The sequence below is a fragment of the Triticum dicoccoides genome, chromosome 6A, assembly GCF_002162155.2.
Source record: "Triticum dicoccoides isolate Atlit2015 ecotype Zavitan chromosome 6A, WEW_v2.0, whole genome shotgun sequence".
In the NCBI taxonomy this organism is placed as follows: domain Eukaryota; kingdom Viridiplantae; phylum Streptophyta; class Magnoliopsida; order Poales; family Poaceae; genus Triticum; species Triticum dicoccoides.
The window spans coordinates 70096346-70112052 of record NC_041390.1 but is presented as its reverse complement, the minus strand read 5'-3'; the positions used below and the strand labels follow the sequence as shown (position 1 = coordinate 70112052).

General features: G+C 44.2%; 3 protein-coding genes across 3 annotated transcripts; 1 reads left to right on the top strand and 2 right to left on the bottom strand.

Moving 5' to 3' along the window:
- The first annotated feature begins 4841 nt into the window (after positions 1 to 4841).
- Positions 4842 to 5824, top strand: LOC119315018 (non-specific lipid-transfer protein C6-like). Its single transcript, XM_037589687.1, has 2 exons — positions 4842 to 5463; positions 5566 to 5824. Exon 1 carries the CDS (start codon positions 4939 to 4941, stop codon positions 5446 to 5448), a length of 510 nt encoding a protein of 169 aa, XP_037445584.1. The 5' UTR covers positions 4842 to 4938; the 3' UTR covers positions 5449 to 5463; positions 5566 to 5824.
- A 76-nt stretch (positions 5825 to 5900) lies between these two features.
- Positions 5901 to 10863, bottom strand: LOC119315017 (transmembrane protein 53-like). The gene is made up of 4 exons (XM_037589686.1): positions 10281 to 10863; positions 8445 to 8547; positions 8056 to 8270; positions 5901 to 6587 (listed from the first exon to the last, which is right to left on the bottom strand). The coding sequence occupies exons 1-4, from the start codon at positions 10838 to 10840 to the stop codon at positions 6329 to 6331; spliced, it is 1137 nt and encodes a 378-aa protein (XP_037445583.1). The 5' UTR covers positions 10841 to 10863; the 3' UTR covers positions 5901 to 6328.
- A 1054-nt stretch (positions 10864 to 11917) lies between these two features.
- Positions 11918 to 15229, bottom strand: LOC119315016 (proteasome subunit alpha type-1-like). Its single transcript, XM_037589685.1, has 2 exons — positions 14733 to 15229; positions 11918 to 12705 (listed from the first exon to the last, which is right to left on the bottom strand). The coding sequence occupies exons 1-2, from the start codon at positions 15081 to 15083 to the stop codon at positions 12190 to 12192; spliced, it is 867 nt and encodes a 288-aa protein (XP_037445582.1). The 5' UTR covers positions 15084 to 15229; the 3' UTR covers positions 11918 to 12189.
- Positions 15230 to 15707: the final 478 nt, after the last annotated feature.

Here is a 15707-nt window from a genome sequence, read left to right as displayed (position 1 = left end):
AAAGAAAGAGAATAAACGCAAAGGAGCAACACATCCCAACACAAATCTTAGCATAGAATTGGACGACCCACGAATGGACTAACGCAACAAAAAATTCCAGACACCTAAAATATAGCAAAACCGATATATAATTAGTACTATATGTTATGATGTGTTGAAATGTGTTATCATATGTTATGTGAAATACCTTAAATACATTGTCTATACCATCAAACTAGTGTAATTTCGGTCAAAACTAGCTATCTGCGGTGAAAAAAAATAGCTCTTAATGAAGTTATTTATAGTTAAAATAGTATAATTGGCACTTAAACCCAATCTGCATAACAACATAGGGAAACCTCCACTTTAAGGGATCTCAAAAAGGAGTCGAATAACTTCTCAATTTTAGTCTCTTCAAGGCCAACATAGTTGGCATGCAGATTAAAATGATATATCCTTTTCTTTTTGGGAATTTTTTGTTTTCGCCACTCTATATTTTGCCAGTTTTTCTTATGCCGCTTTAGATTTTTGACATTTCACTTTTGCCACTCTTAGTTTTTTGACAATTATCACAACTATCATTCCCGTGGCAAATGCAAAATTTTCAAAGTGACAATTGTGATGCATTTCAAAAGCTAAGAGTGGCAAAAATGAAATGAAATTATTTTGCTTTTGCCACGGAATGACAACCAAAAGCTAAGAGTGGCAAAAGTGAAATTTCAAAATCTAGAGTGGAATAAGAAAAAATGGCAAAATCTCGAGTGGCAAAAACAAAGAATTCCCCTCCCTTTCTTTTAATATTTGAATTTTTAACAATTGAAGAACCACCCGGCCCTCATATCCAGGGGCGGACGCACATTCATGGACGTGGGGGCAGCTGCCCCCACTTGATTTTTATGATCACCTGTAGTTTGCCAACGTAGTAGGCCATGTGCCCCCACTCAGCCCATTACCCTGCCCCCGCTCAGCCCAATTCTCTGTATTATTATTTCTAAAAGCCGAACTCCAAATTAAGATACAACCCACTGAATAAGAACTCCTTCCGTCAGCAGCGCACGCACGTTGTCTCATGGGCTGCAGCCTACGGTTCTAATCGTTGCCTAACTCAATCGCCCGATGCGCTAAAAAAGACCCGATCACTAGATTTCCCTTATACACGCACGCCTACCTGACGGAATCCCCGATCTCTTCTCTCACGCCGCCGCGTAGCCGTTGCAATCCCCTGACTTGTGTCACCGATCCCTCGCGCCATCGCGGCCTTGAACTATGACACCGCATCAGCGGCCGCACAACCAAATCAACAAACAGGAGCCCTAATTTTCAATTCTCTGATTCTAATTGACATAAAGGTAAACCGTAGAAGTCATCCAGGTTCCTTTCCCCCCATAGATTTTGTTTGTTTACAATTCCTATGTTAGGAACCATGTTAGTTGCATTTACTTATGTGTATAATTTATCAATTCAAGTGATTAGCATAGTTCAGAAAAATTGTGACATGTAAATTTCAGTATGCAACTTTCTACTTCAGATTATTGGCTAGTTCGTGACATGTAAATTTCAGTATGCAACTTTCTACTTCAGATTATTCAGGTTAACTATTAATACTTCCTAGTTTCCTCACATTTCTTCTTTATGTATGCATATGAAATTTGGCAATTCATGGAGAGTTTTTTCCTTTCAGAAAACGACAACGCCCAAGATGCCTTAACTAGTGGATTTGGACAAGCTTCTAATGAAGTGATTGTTATACATTTTTCATGCCGTAAAAGTTTGTTGTTTGATGAAACGAAAGGAATGTGCTAAAGCTCTTTTCTATTTTATTAATACCGGCCTTCTTCGGTGTTTCCATTCTTCCCTAGTTTGATAATTTTTTTTCCTTGCAGGTTGTAGATTAGATTGTTAGAACAATGTGTCAATAATGTTCTCTTATGCAACTCAGGAATAAGATGTTGTCGTAAATGGTTAGTTTTCTTTCACTTCTCAATTAACTTGGTTGCCATGTGGAGAATGATGTGATTATGCCAAGTGTTTTACTTTCTATCAATGTGTTCGCCATGAACGTGAATATAGCCATATATTCGGGTTGGTTGCTCTTAAGCCACACTTGCTAGTTTTGGGTCATGGCGCTCTTGTGTCTGGCTCAGATGATGTTCCTTGATGTCGCTAGTGTTTCTATTCATAGTCCCCAAACTCTACCATTTTTCTGTGTTTTTGGTTTTTGGTTTTCGCTTGGCTTTTCCCTAATCAACTGGGAATGTTTGTTTTTTGTCATGTTTTCTATACCTACTAATAAAACAAGGTGCGTTTCGCTAATTTTTTCATCCGTTCACTGCCGAAAAGAACATTTTTCCTATCCGAGGTGGTACTAATTTTTATGCTGAAAAGAATTTCTGTACATGGGCCGCGTGCTCTGGCCCAGCGAAGCCAGCCCACTTATTTGTCTGCCAACAAAGCTGATAAAATACTATTTCCCGCACTAGGTGACAAATGGTCGAGTTTTGCACAGGACAACCAATATTGGGCTAGCCCATTTTTCTTTGTTTCTGTGTTTTACTTCTATTATTATTATTTTTCTATTTCGTTTTTCCCTTCCAATTTTATTTTTATTTTATAATTTATTTCTTAAATTAAAAATTCTCAAAAAAACGTTCAGAATTAAAAAAAACAATTTTTTGTAAATGTTCAGAATTCCAAAATTTTCTTGCTATTTTGTAAAATATTCAGAAGATGCAAAAAGTTTCCCATTTTTGCAAAAAACATACTTTTCAAAATTGTTCGAGATGTCTAAAAAGAAACTGGCATTTCAAAAAATGCATCAAATTAAGAAAATATTATTATTATTATTTAAATTGTCAAAACTAAAAATGATCTTCGTGTATAAAAGATAAACATTTTTAAAAAATGTTATGAAACACATGTTCCAATTTTAAAAAATGTTAAAAAATACAAATAATGGTCATGTTTTTTTGTCGGATTTTCGCACAGGACAGCCAATAGTGGGTTGGCACATTTTCTTTGTTTCTGTGCTTTACTTCTATTTTATTCTCCTTTCCCTATCTCTTTCTTCCATTCCAAGTTTATTTTTCTTTTATAATTTATTTATGAAATTAAAAACTCTCAAAAAAATTCAGACTTAAGAAAAACATTTTTTTTGAAAATGTTAAGAACTTCGAAATTTTGTTGCTATTTTGAAAAATATTCGGAACCTGCAAAAAAATTCCCGTTTTCTAAAAAAAATATTGTTTTTAAAAATTGTTCGAGATGTCTTAAATTAAAATGGCATTTCAAAAATGCCCCAACTTCGAAAAATATTCTTTTTTAGTGAAATTTGCACAATTAAAAATAATCTTTTGTATAAAGATACACATTTTCTAAAAATCTTATGAATTTTCAACACAGGTTCCCGTTTTTAAAAAGTGTTCACAAAGTCAAATAATGTTAATATTTTTATAAAAAAAGTTGGTATTTTCAGAAAATGTTTGATAATTTAAAAAGATGTTCCTTTTCATATTTTGTTCGTGTTTTTTTAAGTGTACATAATTAAAAAAACTGTTCCATATTTAAAAAATTGTTCATGTCTCCTTGAATATTTAGAAACTTCATACCTTAAAATCCCCTCGATCGACAGGATTGAAAGGAAAAGTAGATTGAATAACTCATGTGCCTTATCTGACGTACGGTGACGTAACAAAACTCTTAAATGCCCTCGATTAATGAATGGAAAAATAACAGATTGATTCTTTCACAAGCGGCGAAACTGAGAAGCTAAACGTTCTTTTTTTTCATGTGCACATAAGATTTTGCTTACACATATAATTGTCACTGACTTTAAATGCATACTATTTATCTCCCGTTGCAACGCACGGGCATATGTGCTATGTTTTAAAAAGAATGTTGATGCATTTTGAAAATGTATACACAATTTAAAAGGGAGTGGGCGTATGAGGGGGTATAGACTACATGTAGGCCATAGCTCGGGAAGTGTGGCCATCACACCCAGCTCGACTAGATTAGTTTTAAAACTATTAGCCGTTCACTTGTGATAATATGTTTAATGATGGGTGTACATGTGGTCCAAGATCATGACCATGCGATTGACCACATTCGGATGCATTACGATCAGGTTGACACCATGGCCTATTTTCCGTGAAGGCGAGGAGGATAAGCGACAAGACGAATTAGGTGCTATGTTGAAATAGATAAAGTGGACCTATGGAGGGGTCTTGACTCGTGCTTAATGTGCTAGGAGAATGCAATTGTTTTTTTTTTCATTGCAACGCATGGGCATGTTTGCTAGTCCTTATAAACTGGAATCTCTTCTCCTTAATGACCGCAGAAACCCCTGCCGTGGAATAAGGTTCTTAACAAATATAGCAGGACCATATATTTTTGCCCCCTCTCAAGTTTTTTTCCTGGGTCCGCCCCTGCTCAGGTCTGTGCCTATGTCTCTGCCTGGAACCTTGTTTCTCGTTGACAGTTCGATACCAACAACCTGAACCTGGTGAACTGGTGTTTTCATGTGCAACACCACCACCATCGATGATCACTTGTATCATGCACCCCCCAAACAATCCCTTGAAACAGCATGCATGCACACCGCGTGCATTTTTCTCTCTAGAAGTTTATTTTGCCGGTACGCATTTTGTTCATCGCTATGCAACATTAGAGCTCGAAATTAATCTTTTAAGACTATGTTGTAGGTAAGACGGCCAGAGTTAGAAATGCGTCGCCTCTCGTCTCGGCAATTCATGCCATCTTCGTGTTGCTCGCAAGATCCGTGCATGGAACTAACCATGAAACAAACTCACAGATGGTTGCGCCCTGGCCCTCTCCTTGAGACCTTGACTATAAATAGATGGACCGGTGAGCATCTCTAAGCCCATCCAAGACTCGCAAGCCAAACTCACTAATCATACACGTACGTGCTTGGCTTAAACCCTTCCGGCGAAGTCAAGCACAATGGCGTCGTCCGGCAAGACCTGCGCCGCCTCCGTCCTCCTCCTGCTGCTGGCCCTCGCCGTCGCCACGGCGGCCGACGCGGCGAAGAAGAGCATCACGTCGGAGCCCAAGTCCATCTTCTCGAGGCCGTCGGGACCCATCATCTCGAGGCCGGCGTCGGAGCCCGCCATCCCGAGGCCGTCGGCGGAGGTGGACGTGTCGGCGACGTGCATGGGGTCGCTGCTGGAGCTGAGCCCGTGCCTGGCCTTCTTCAGGGACGCGGGCACGTCCAAGGCGCCCGCGGGGTGCTGCAAGGGCCTGGGCACCATCGTCCGAGACCAGCCCGCGTGCCTATGCCACATCTTCAACCACACCCTGGAGCGGGCCATCGCCGTCGGCATCCCCGTCAACCGCGCGCTCGCCCTCATCCGCGACGTCTGCGGCCTCACGCCGCCCAGGAACCTCATGGCCAGCTGCGCCAACGCCGGCGCCGTGCCGCCGCTGTACGTGTGCCCGGCGCCCTCGGCCTGATCTCTGCCTATCCAGGTGATCAAACCAGCCGCATCATCACTAGGATCTTCGGTTACCTGCAACGTAGAGCTAGGCTCCTAACTTATTCACTGTTTTTTCTTTGTATTTTTCGTGCAGGAGGAGATGCGTGAGTAAATTAAAGATGGCAGACCCTCTTCCAAGTCGACGAAGGATGCATGCATACGAATGCAGCTTATTATAGATACTCTCCATACTAGTTGGAGTTTCGAATTAACAACACATGCCATGGATATGATACTAGCTACCAGATCGATCCTGGGCATAATGCCAGTATGCCACACTGTGGTTACAGATGTATGTACTGTCTCCACGCATAATGATAAATGGATAAGAAAAAAACATATAATATCTTTAATTGTGCTGCCATGGTTTTTGCCTTATGGGACAATGCAGTTATCTATGTCTTTCAACTCAGCAAAAATTATATGCGATTTCATCAAGAAAAGACAAGCATGATCTCGTTATTACATAATCATTGGCAAAAGAGAACAGCTTTTTCTTGCCTCGCAGAGTAGATAAGATGCTTAACTAGGCACCTGTGCTTAACATATACTAAGATTATCCCAAGAATGGACAATACAATTCCCCCAAAAGGAATAGACAGTTCGATCATCACGTACCTACAAAGAGTTGCTTGAGTTTGAGTATATGGAGCTCACATGGATGCGGCGATATGACCCCTCTTCAAACACCCATGTAGAAGCATCCTACACCGTACGCACGCTACGTACGCTAAAAAATACAAAACCGATCAAATTTTCACTAGAATCTTCAACCACCGTGTTGGTCCAAAGACTAACCATCAACTCATCTCTAAGTGGGGAATAGATCTTCAGCAAGATTAATCGTCGATTCATCATCATACACTAACTGGGGAACAGACCTTCAGGAACTCGTCAATCTTGGCAGAGTACAGGTGAGGGAAGCTCCTGTAGTGGTCCACATGTGGCGACGAGACAAAATTGTGTGCTGAGACGCTCACCCCGAGTGATCTCTGCATGTTGATAAAGCTCTCTACGCATTCGGCAGGGATCACTCTGTCGGCGGAGCTGTACAGGTAGAACTGGGGGCAGGGCGGCTGCTTATCTGAAAGAACTGAGAGGACCTTGTGCATTCTCCTGAACATGATCAGAAGGGGCAGATAAATATCACAATATGAAGACGCATCTGGTGTTTCTGTGGCCAATATATTTGGAGATGAAAACCGGTCGTTTTGAAATGCATGGTAAAAGGGTATGAGATGAATTAAAGATGCGTCTACGAAAATGAACTATAACCATGCACTAGTTTAACCATACAGTAAGGACGAAAATGGAGAACAACTGAACAAACACGCAGATGCAGGTTGCACACGAGATATTAGTCGTCTAGTAGGCTTTTACACGTTGGGAGATTAGGATATTTGCCAGAGAACAGCTTAAGAAGAAACAGGGAACCAGCAACATCAATCTCAAAAGGTAAGTAACTGGACAGAACACACGAAGTTTTTACTACAAATTACAATATAATATTCTCCTCAATCCAATCCTCCAACTCTCCAAGGGCAGGTGCATGTAAGAAGCAAATACTAAAAAATTGAAATGATGCAGGCCCTTTATTATAGGAATTGAGTCATGGTATGGCTATGGGTACCTAATGATGATTTTAGGCTGCATGTAGATTCCAGACTATGATCAACAAACCATCCCAACAATGAACAATACAAAATAATGCAAATATGTATCTTGCCATCCAGATAACCTAAGTTTCAGGATACACATACAAAAACTGGTAATGGGAAAGCATATATCCTTCCATCTTTGGTTCATAGGAATATTGTAGGAATTGTAAAGGATAGGAACTTTGTAGGAAAAGTTCCTTTGAAGCCCTTTGGTTTGTAGGAATGGATAGGAATAGGAATCAATCCTTCACATTTCAAAGGAAAAAATAAACATTAGGCCTCCTTTGGTTTAGAGGAATTTCATAGGAATTCTAGAGGATAGGATTTTTATAGGATTTTTTCCTTTAGAGCCCTTTGGTTCATAGGAATGGATTCCTATTCCTACATAGGATTGGTTCCTATCCTCCACATTTCATAGGAAAATAAAAAAGAGCCTAGACTCAATGGAAAAATTCCTTTGGTGTCAACCAAATGACATCTTGTTTCCTATTCCTACTCATAGGATTTGAGATACATGTCATCTCATTTCCTACAAAATTCCTATTCCTGTGATAATCCTATCCTATGAACCAAAAGAGGCCTAGCCTAGATTCAATGGAAAAATTCATATCCTATGCATCAAATGACATCTCTTTCTTTATAGCAATTGAGATGCATGTCATCTCACTTCCTATGATTTTTCTATTCCTATCCTATGAACCAAAGGAGGCCAGTTTCTTGACACTGAATAAGCTATTAATAATTTTCTTTATCATGTTTAGATATGACTGCATGGATTAGTTAGAGTACATAATCTCACTGCTAAAAGAACACCCATTGTAACTTTATTTCATTGCATATGCCTTGGCCGACTTTACTACAAACAGAAATGTGAGCTTTAAATACCATGTAACCGAAGCAATATTATTAATGGTGAATGGACATACCGGTTTACATCAGGTAGGTGAAGGACAATCTCAAAGAACTTTTGAAGGGTTGAAAGAAGAAAAGTTTCACCCCATGATAGTTTCGTTAACTCTGAGACAGAAGTAACTTTGTTCAAGGCACCATTCAATGTAGATCCATCAGGGGAGTCAGCTGAAGGTCCTGTTAAAGAACTACTTTTCTTCAGCATGGCAGCAGAGAAACCAGCAGCCCAGACCTGAGTTTAGGGTACACATGAGAAACTCCAAGTATACAAGTTTTTCTGGTGAAATAGTATATTACTTACAACGAAATGTTCCAGACACAAATTTCCCACTGGCCAAAATGGAAGAAGGGGATTCAGCATTTATCACTACCAGTTGAAAGCTTATTTCAAGCAAGATATACAAACCTCTGGTCTAATCTCTAGAACTGGCGCCGAGTCTACAATACATCCCTTTATCCTCTCAATTATATCAGCTCTTGATTGTAGATTCTCAAGTACCGCACCATACCTGAAAATAAAATAAAAACAAAAAAGTGTTATATCCGCGGTAAATTTAAAGCCATGGGCATCAGGTGAAAGAGATGGACAAAGGAAAGCTCTAATTCCAGTTGGGTTTTAAGTAAGATTAATATTTAAAAGTATCCTTAACAACATGCAACGATGCTGTTATCAGATAGAACTGTTGGACATTGGATATTGAAGCTCAGTGAGCAAAATTTAACACCACTGACAGAACAGGCAAGATTTACCAAATCAACCATAGAAACTTGAGTATAGTCTATAACCATGCTGTTATCAGATCCCCACTCTGTTTTATTCAACCTACTCATCCAAAGATCTCCCAGAAGGATATATTATGTATTCTCTTTTGGACAATAACAGTGGGATAGGATCAGCCCTATTGTGAGTACAAGTACAAGGAAATAACAAAGGCATTAAACTAAGCAATTAAACAAAATACAAGCAGCAAAAAGAGAGTTTCTCCAAAGTATGCTGGCACCCTCTGGTTTTCCCCAACTAGCAACAGCCCTTGTACCCGCACACACGTACAAACAGTACGCCTCCCCTAAACTGGGATCTCTTTGATAATAACACGCCTACTAGATCCATCAAGCACATTTTATCCACCAAGCTCATGTAGCAAATCAACTTGTCACAGCAGAAACATGTGGCACCAAGGACAAGCGTCCCATGTCAGTGTGGAATCTAAGGGGCAATCCATGCAAAGGTGCCTACCTACAATGTGTTATCAACTTGTTTTACCCGGATTCAAACCCTCCGATTTCTACCAGAACAAACTAATCTCTTTGTAAGTACATAGAAAGATAAAAGGTGTTAGAGATAATTGCTGGGAGTATTTCATAGCACACAATCCGATCTTATCTGAATTCAGTTATTACTATTTACCTTGCCATTTCTCTAAGATTATGACCGGTGGTAAAAAAAAATAGGAGATTTAATTATACTTACTGTTATACAGACCAAACATGAAATGGAGAGTCTCTCAAAAGTAATGTTGGGCTGTTGGCACATTAACTTGTTGGTTCCTGCAAACTAGCAACGGATCCCACATTATTGCACGAGCAAAGCATGCTCCTGCTCTTACTGGAGATCTCTTCGATAATGGCACGCCTATTGTACCAACCAAGCACGTTTTATCTACCAACCTCGTGTAGCAAACCAAATGTCCCATGACAATGTGGAATCTAATTCAAAGGGGCAAACTATGCAAACATAACTATGGTGCACATCAACTTTTCGCCCGGATTTAAACACTTCGGTTTCTACCGGAGAACAAAAGAGGTTAGTAGTACATAAGGAATTGAAGTGCTTAGATATGGACGAGGATTCGGTGTTTCCGTACGCGAGCCAGCCGGAGTTGCTGAAGGTGTGGAAGAAGAGCGTGCGGCTGCGGTCGGCGTCGCACCAGGTTCCTCCAAACTAGCAACAGATCCCACATTATTGCACGAGCAAAGCATGCTCCTACTCAAACTCAAGATCTCTTCGATAATGGCACGCCTACTGGATCAACCAAGCACGTTTAAGCCACCAGCCTCGTGTAGGAAACCACAATGCCACAACTAAAACATGCGGCACCACAAGCGCCCCCATGTCAATGTGCACAGGTGCCTAACTAAATTGCGTTATCAACTTGTTTTTTCTTTCAGATTTTAACACTCCACATCCTACAGAGAATCGAAGAGCTTAAAGAAGAGGGAGGATGATTTGGTGTTTCCGTACGCGAGCCAGCCGGTGTTGCTGAAGGTGTGGAAGAGGAGCGTGCGGCTGCGGTCGGCGTCGCACCAGGCGGCGATCTCGGCCGAGAGGTCGGCGACCCTGCGCTCGACGCGGCGGCCGAGGTCGAGCCCCAGGAGCTCGCGGACGGGCACCACGAACCGCACGGACCCGACCCCGCGGTCGCGGTACAGGTCCGCGTACCTCCGCAGGTGCTTCTGCCGCGCGCCGAGCCAGCCCAGCAGCACCACCAGCGCGGGGCCCTCCTCCCTTCCGCCTGCCCCCGCGCCGCCCGCGGAGGTGTCCTGCGGAGGCAGGGCGTCCCACTGGATGAAGGGCTCAGAGTCCGGCGGGAGGAGGTTGAAGGGCGCGTGGCCCTGCGCGGAGGAGGCGGAGGAGGGGAGGGAGACGGAGGAGAGGCCGGCGCGGCCGCGGATGCCGCCGTGGCCGCGCGGGAACGAGAGGGAGCACGCGACGGGCCGCCGCGGCGCGTGGAGGAACGCGGCCGCGCCCCGGCGGTGCGCCGCGGCGGCGAGGAGGCGGACGGAGCAGGCCGCCATCGCCATGGCTGTTCCGCTGCGGCAGTGGCGATGGGGGAGAGAGCACGAGCCGGCCGACGATTTTAATTTTAGTGGCACACGCATGCGCTCACAGTTACAGCGACTCTGCTGGCGCGTGGTACCCGTAAATGGGCTGGGTGGGGAGTGATGGCGCACATGGGCCACGCGGCCTACGGCTGTGCTGTCTGTACAGTAGCCAGTAAATTCGCCGGTCCGATGTAGTGCGCCTCCTTCATTGTACGGCTGAGGGAGGGCACTACGCCTGCCTGCTACAAAAGATTTGCCTAATCTCATTTGCAAAATCCTACGAGCATTTACAGCCAGAGCCCACAAATCCTTCTCAAACTTTCCGCTGGACAGCACGATCACTGCTCAGACAGGAGAGAGAACAAAAGAAAATCATCCAACCGAACCTCTCAAATTGGTCTTGTGTTTGGAGTGTCCGCGGACCCTCGTATCCACCCATTCGTGTGGGAAGAATACGAGGGTGTCTGGGCAGTCGTGTGTGCCAAATCCTTGTGCACTTAGAAAATACCAAGCGGCGACTACGGCCTGTTTATGCATATATATTCACCATCTACACACTCCGAAAACGTTTTATGACCCTCAAGCTACCACGTTATATAGTCAAACATCTCGCTAGGACTTTGATGGCCTGGTGATGCAAGCTCCAGCACACAGCGGGAGATAGCAGCATCTCTGTCTCTTGGCAAGTTTTTCAACACTCGTACTGCACTAGGGGGTTCGACGAGAACCCGCACGGCCTGCATTGCTAGCACAGGTGATCTGCTGTATCTAGCCGTCGCAAGGACGCAAATTCCCCTGTACTATTCCTATTCATTGCCAATGTGCGGCTATAGTCAAGTACCAACTAATATTCGACAAACCAATTCCCAAGTCTGAATTTTGCTATTGCTAGATTGTTCTTCATTTTCATTGCGGAAATTGTCCTCGTCCGTGTCTGAGTTTGTTCAATTTCTAAAGTACTCCCTCCGTAAACTAATATAAGAGTAGAATACTAAAATAGTGATCTAAACGCCTTTATATTAGTTTAGAGAGGGAGTAACCAGAAAACAAAACAGCAAACACTCCAACAGGTAGCAGGATTTTATGATAAATAAAACGTAAATCTGTTCCCCCAACCAGACGATTCTGTCCGCGACATCATCACATGATAGATAAAAATCAATCAGTCCAGACGCAGGCACCACAAAGCTGTAGTGGCACAGAAGCAAAGAGTACACACAATGGATGGCAACCTTTCTAAAACAACAGTCTAGTCTTTTTGAAACTCTGAATAGCGCTGCGGCAATGGGGGTGGACGGACATGACATGTATAGATCATCAGAAGACGCCTAGATGTCCATGGGCGCCGGTGCGTCCGGTGCTGCCGGCTCATCCGCTGCTGGGGCATCCCCTGCCGCAGGCGCATCGCCCCTGTCCTCCTGCATCGAGCTTGATTCAGCAGGGGCGTCGGCCGCTGGCGCCTCATCGGCGGCCTCCATGGAGTCGATGATTTCCTGGATCCTCTTGGAGTCAATCATGGAGAAGGGCTCGACGGTGCCATCCTCCGTTCTGCCGACAATGGCAATGGTGCAGTTGGAGCTGGTCAGCTTCTCACCTTGGAGGGTCTCCTTTATGGCTGAGAGCGCATCCTTGATGAGCTCGTCCGGGGTGTAGGCGTTGAATTTCTCGAATCTGCGTTCGAGGTAAGTCTTCGCTGCCTGGGAGCGGGAGCCAATGGCGAATGCCTGGTACTCAAAGTAGTTCCCACTGGGGCAGTTGTAGTAGAGATGGGCTCCAGACTCATCTAGACCCGCAACAAGGAGACCGACACCATAGGGCCTCTTCCATGAACGCTGTGTGCAAACCTGCAACGTTAAAGTACATTGTCAATACATCACCCACCACAAGATGTGCAGATAAATGGATAGCGGTGGAAACATGTCCTTCAGATAAAAATATTCTTACACACATGCTGGCTTGACGGCAATGATTTGATTGCTAATACTAGACTAGAATCATGAGATTAAACCAGTAACTGAGTGACTTAGAGAAGACTTAGAGAAATCCCTCCCTCCCTGGTTTTAGTCTTGCCTCTCTCTCTCTGAATTAGGACAGGAAATTTTGAATTTTATTTGGCACTCAGTTGTACTCCCTCCATTCGGAATTACTTGTCGCGGAAATGAATGTATCTAGATGTATTTTAGTTCTAGATACATCCATATCCAAGACAAGTAATTCCGAACGGAGGGAGTAGATGCAAAGTTCAGAAATCGGTGTGATGGCACTCACCCTGAAAGATTGAAGAGCAGCCTCGACTGGGCGTGCTTGACTGGGGTTGAGCAAAGTTGTTACAAGACTTGTACAGCGGTACAGGTAGAGTTTAGGATTTGATTGACAACTCCAATCACTAAAAGTGTGTAATAAGCTATAGAGGATTGAGGTACCTGTTAATTGGAAGTGGACTATAGAGGATTGGATATGTTCTTTGCATAGGTGACATGGAATGCTAGAACATGTGTTAGTTTATAGTTGATATCTTGTAATAAGCTCTAACCAGCCACACACTAGGTATGTTACATCATTTGGCAATGATAGCATTTCTTAGAAGAAATTTCAGGCAAAATGATCTTAAAGCATATTGTTAATTTCTCAAAAACATGTTTTCCCTCAGCAACAACATTGCTTTTCTTAAGGCGTATAAATTCTGAAGGTAAAGCAAATGTTGTAGAAGGAAACTTTCATGTATAAAATGTTGTTCCTCATGCCCATGTAATGATAGATGGCATGCATCCCAAATTAAAATCTTGCTATAATATCTGTTATAGGCTTTGCTAGCAAGACAAGAGGAGAAAAAACGAAGACCTGTAGGACGTAATAACAAACTGAAGGTACCATACATTTCTCTTTTGCAAGGATGAGTGTACCGAACATGGTAACCAGGAAAGGTAAAATAAAATTGACAGACGAAACAAACCACAAACTCTAGCTGCAACCAAATAGGCAACAGAAATTCAGATTTGCTGATCGCAGGAAACATGGGCAAACCTTAAGGAGCTAAAGGGGTGCGTACAGACGGGATGAGAGCCCGCAGCTGGCATCAGCAGGGGCCTGCACCTTCGTGGACAGATTGCAGTGCCACAGGATCGATCTGCAGCTGTGGTTTATGCTAGGTGGTGGAGATCTTGGTCCATCAATGACTATCAACTAAACTAGGCTTACAACATCAATGTTTATATATGTACTATTAGCATCCTATAATTGTTTTTCATTCAAATCAAGAGCTCTTGGTTCAAGTTTCTTCATCCCAGTTTTTCGGATGACAATTTTTACGCATGACATAGTATGCTCATTCAGTGGAGCACATCCATACCATAATATTCAAGCGCAGTGCAGAGCGCGATTACACCTAGTACACATAAGACAGTGTTTATGCCGTACTAAATCCCAAGAGTCAGCTCAATGGGGACAACTACAGACCTTCAGATTCAGGCTTTGTATAGTATCAGTTATTAAGCTGGGAGGACTCATCAGAGGGAAACTCTGATACCACCACAGTTCTCAGTTGCTGCACAATTCTAAAACAGAGCATAAGAAATCAAGCACAATAATAACACTCCACATAACTAAATTGTAGGGTGGGTCCTGACCCTTACCACTAGCGAAATCGTCAAAATCGTAACCATTTGTACCACTGGATCGTGCTCCCCGCGACTTCGCCATGAATGAAAACCCTAGTTACCAGCATAGATCGTAGCCGGGATTACCCCACCACGCACGAAACCACGCATCTCCCGCACCAGATCTGACCCCTCCGGCACGAAACCCTAGGCGCGCGAGCAGATCGGGGCAGGAAAAGACGAAAAGGGGATCGGGACGGGAGACGGGGACGGACCTGCGCCTTGTCGGCGAGGCGGAGCGCGAGCCTGGAGACGGGGAGCGGCGCGTCGTAGACGAAGGCGTGGTTGATGCACTCGTTGCGGAGGAAGCGGGAGAGGACGCGGCCGTCGGCGGTGAGGCCGGCGAGCGCGACCCCGGCGTGGTCGGCGACGCGGAAGACCTTGCGCTGGTGGGAGGAGAGCTCGTTGGCGGACTTGTTGGCGGCGGCGAGGACGGCGTGGGTGGCGGAGCGGAGGCCGACGCAGGCCGAGCCCTGCTTCACCGCCTCCATGGCGTACTCCACCTGGAACAGCCGCCCCTGCGGGCTCCAGGTGGTGACATCGGTGTCGTACTGGTTGCGGAACATCCTCGGCCTTCTTCCTCCTCGGCTCTCCCCCCTGCTCTTCCGATCCGGCGACGATGCGGGGTGTGCTAGTGGTGCGTGCCCGTAGCAGTAGTAGGGTTCGGGCGTGCTGTTTTCCTCCTTTTGTTGGCGTGGTGCGGTGCGGCGTTCATCTTGTGCTCCAAGACCGAAGACGAGAGGGTAGGAGGGCTCGCGTGGGGCCAGCCCGTCAGGGTTCCGGATGGGCCGTCAGAGAGACTCAGAGGTACTGGGCCTTGGCCTGTTGTTGGGCGGTGGGGCCGTTAGGGGGAATCTTATCGAGCGAACGTTTCGCGAGGGAAATCCCTATTTGCCGCTCTTTTTTTTTTTTGAAAACATACACCCGAAGGCATGCGCTACGCTGTATTCATGTTAAGGAAACAGACAATACACATCCGAGAGAATACAGAAGCAAAGACAGGGAACAGGAAACAACAGACCCCACCAAAACTACGAAAAAGGACCCTGAAGAAATAAGAAACTACACCCAGGTCCCTTATCTTCTTCGTGTTCATTGCAACCGCAACACAGCTGGATCCATCACCGGCGCCGGAATGGCCGATGGGAGAACAGCTTGTTGCAGATGTCTTGTCCTTGGAGGTGAAGAAG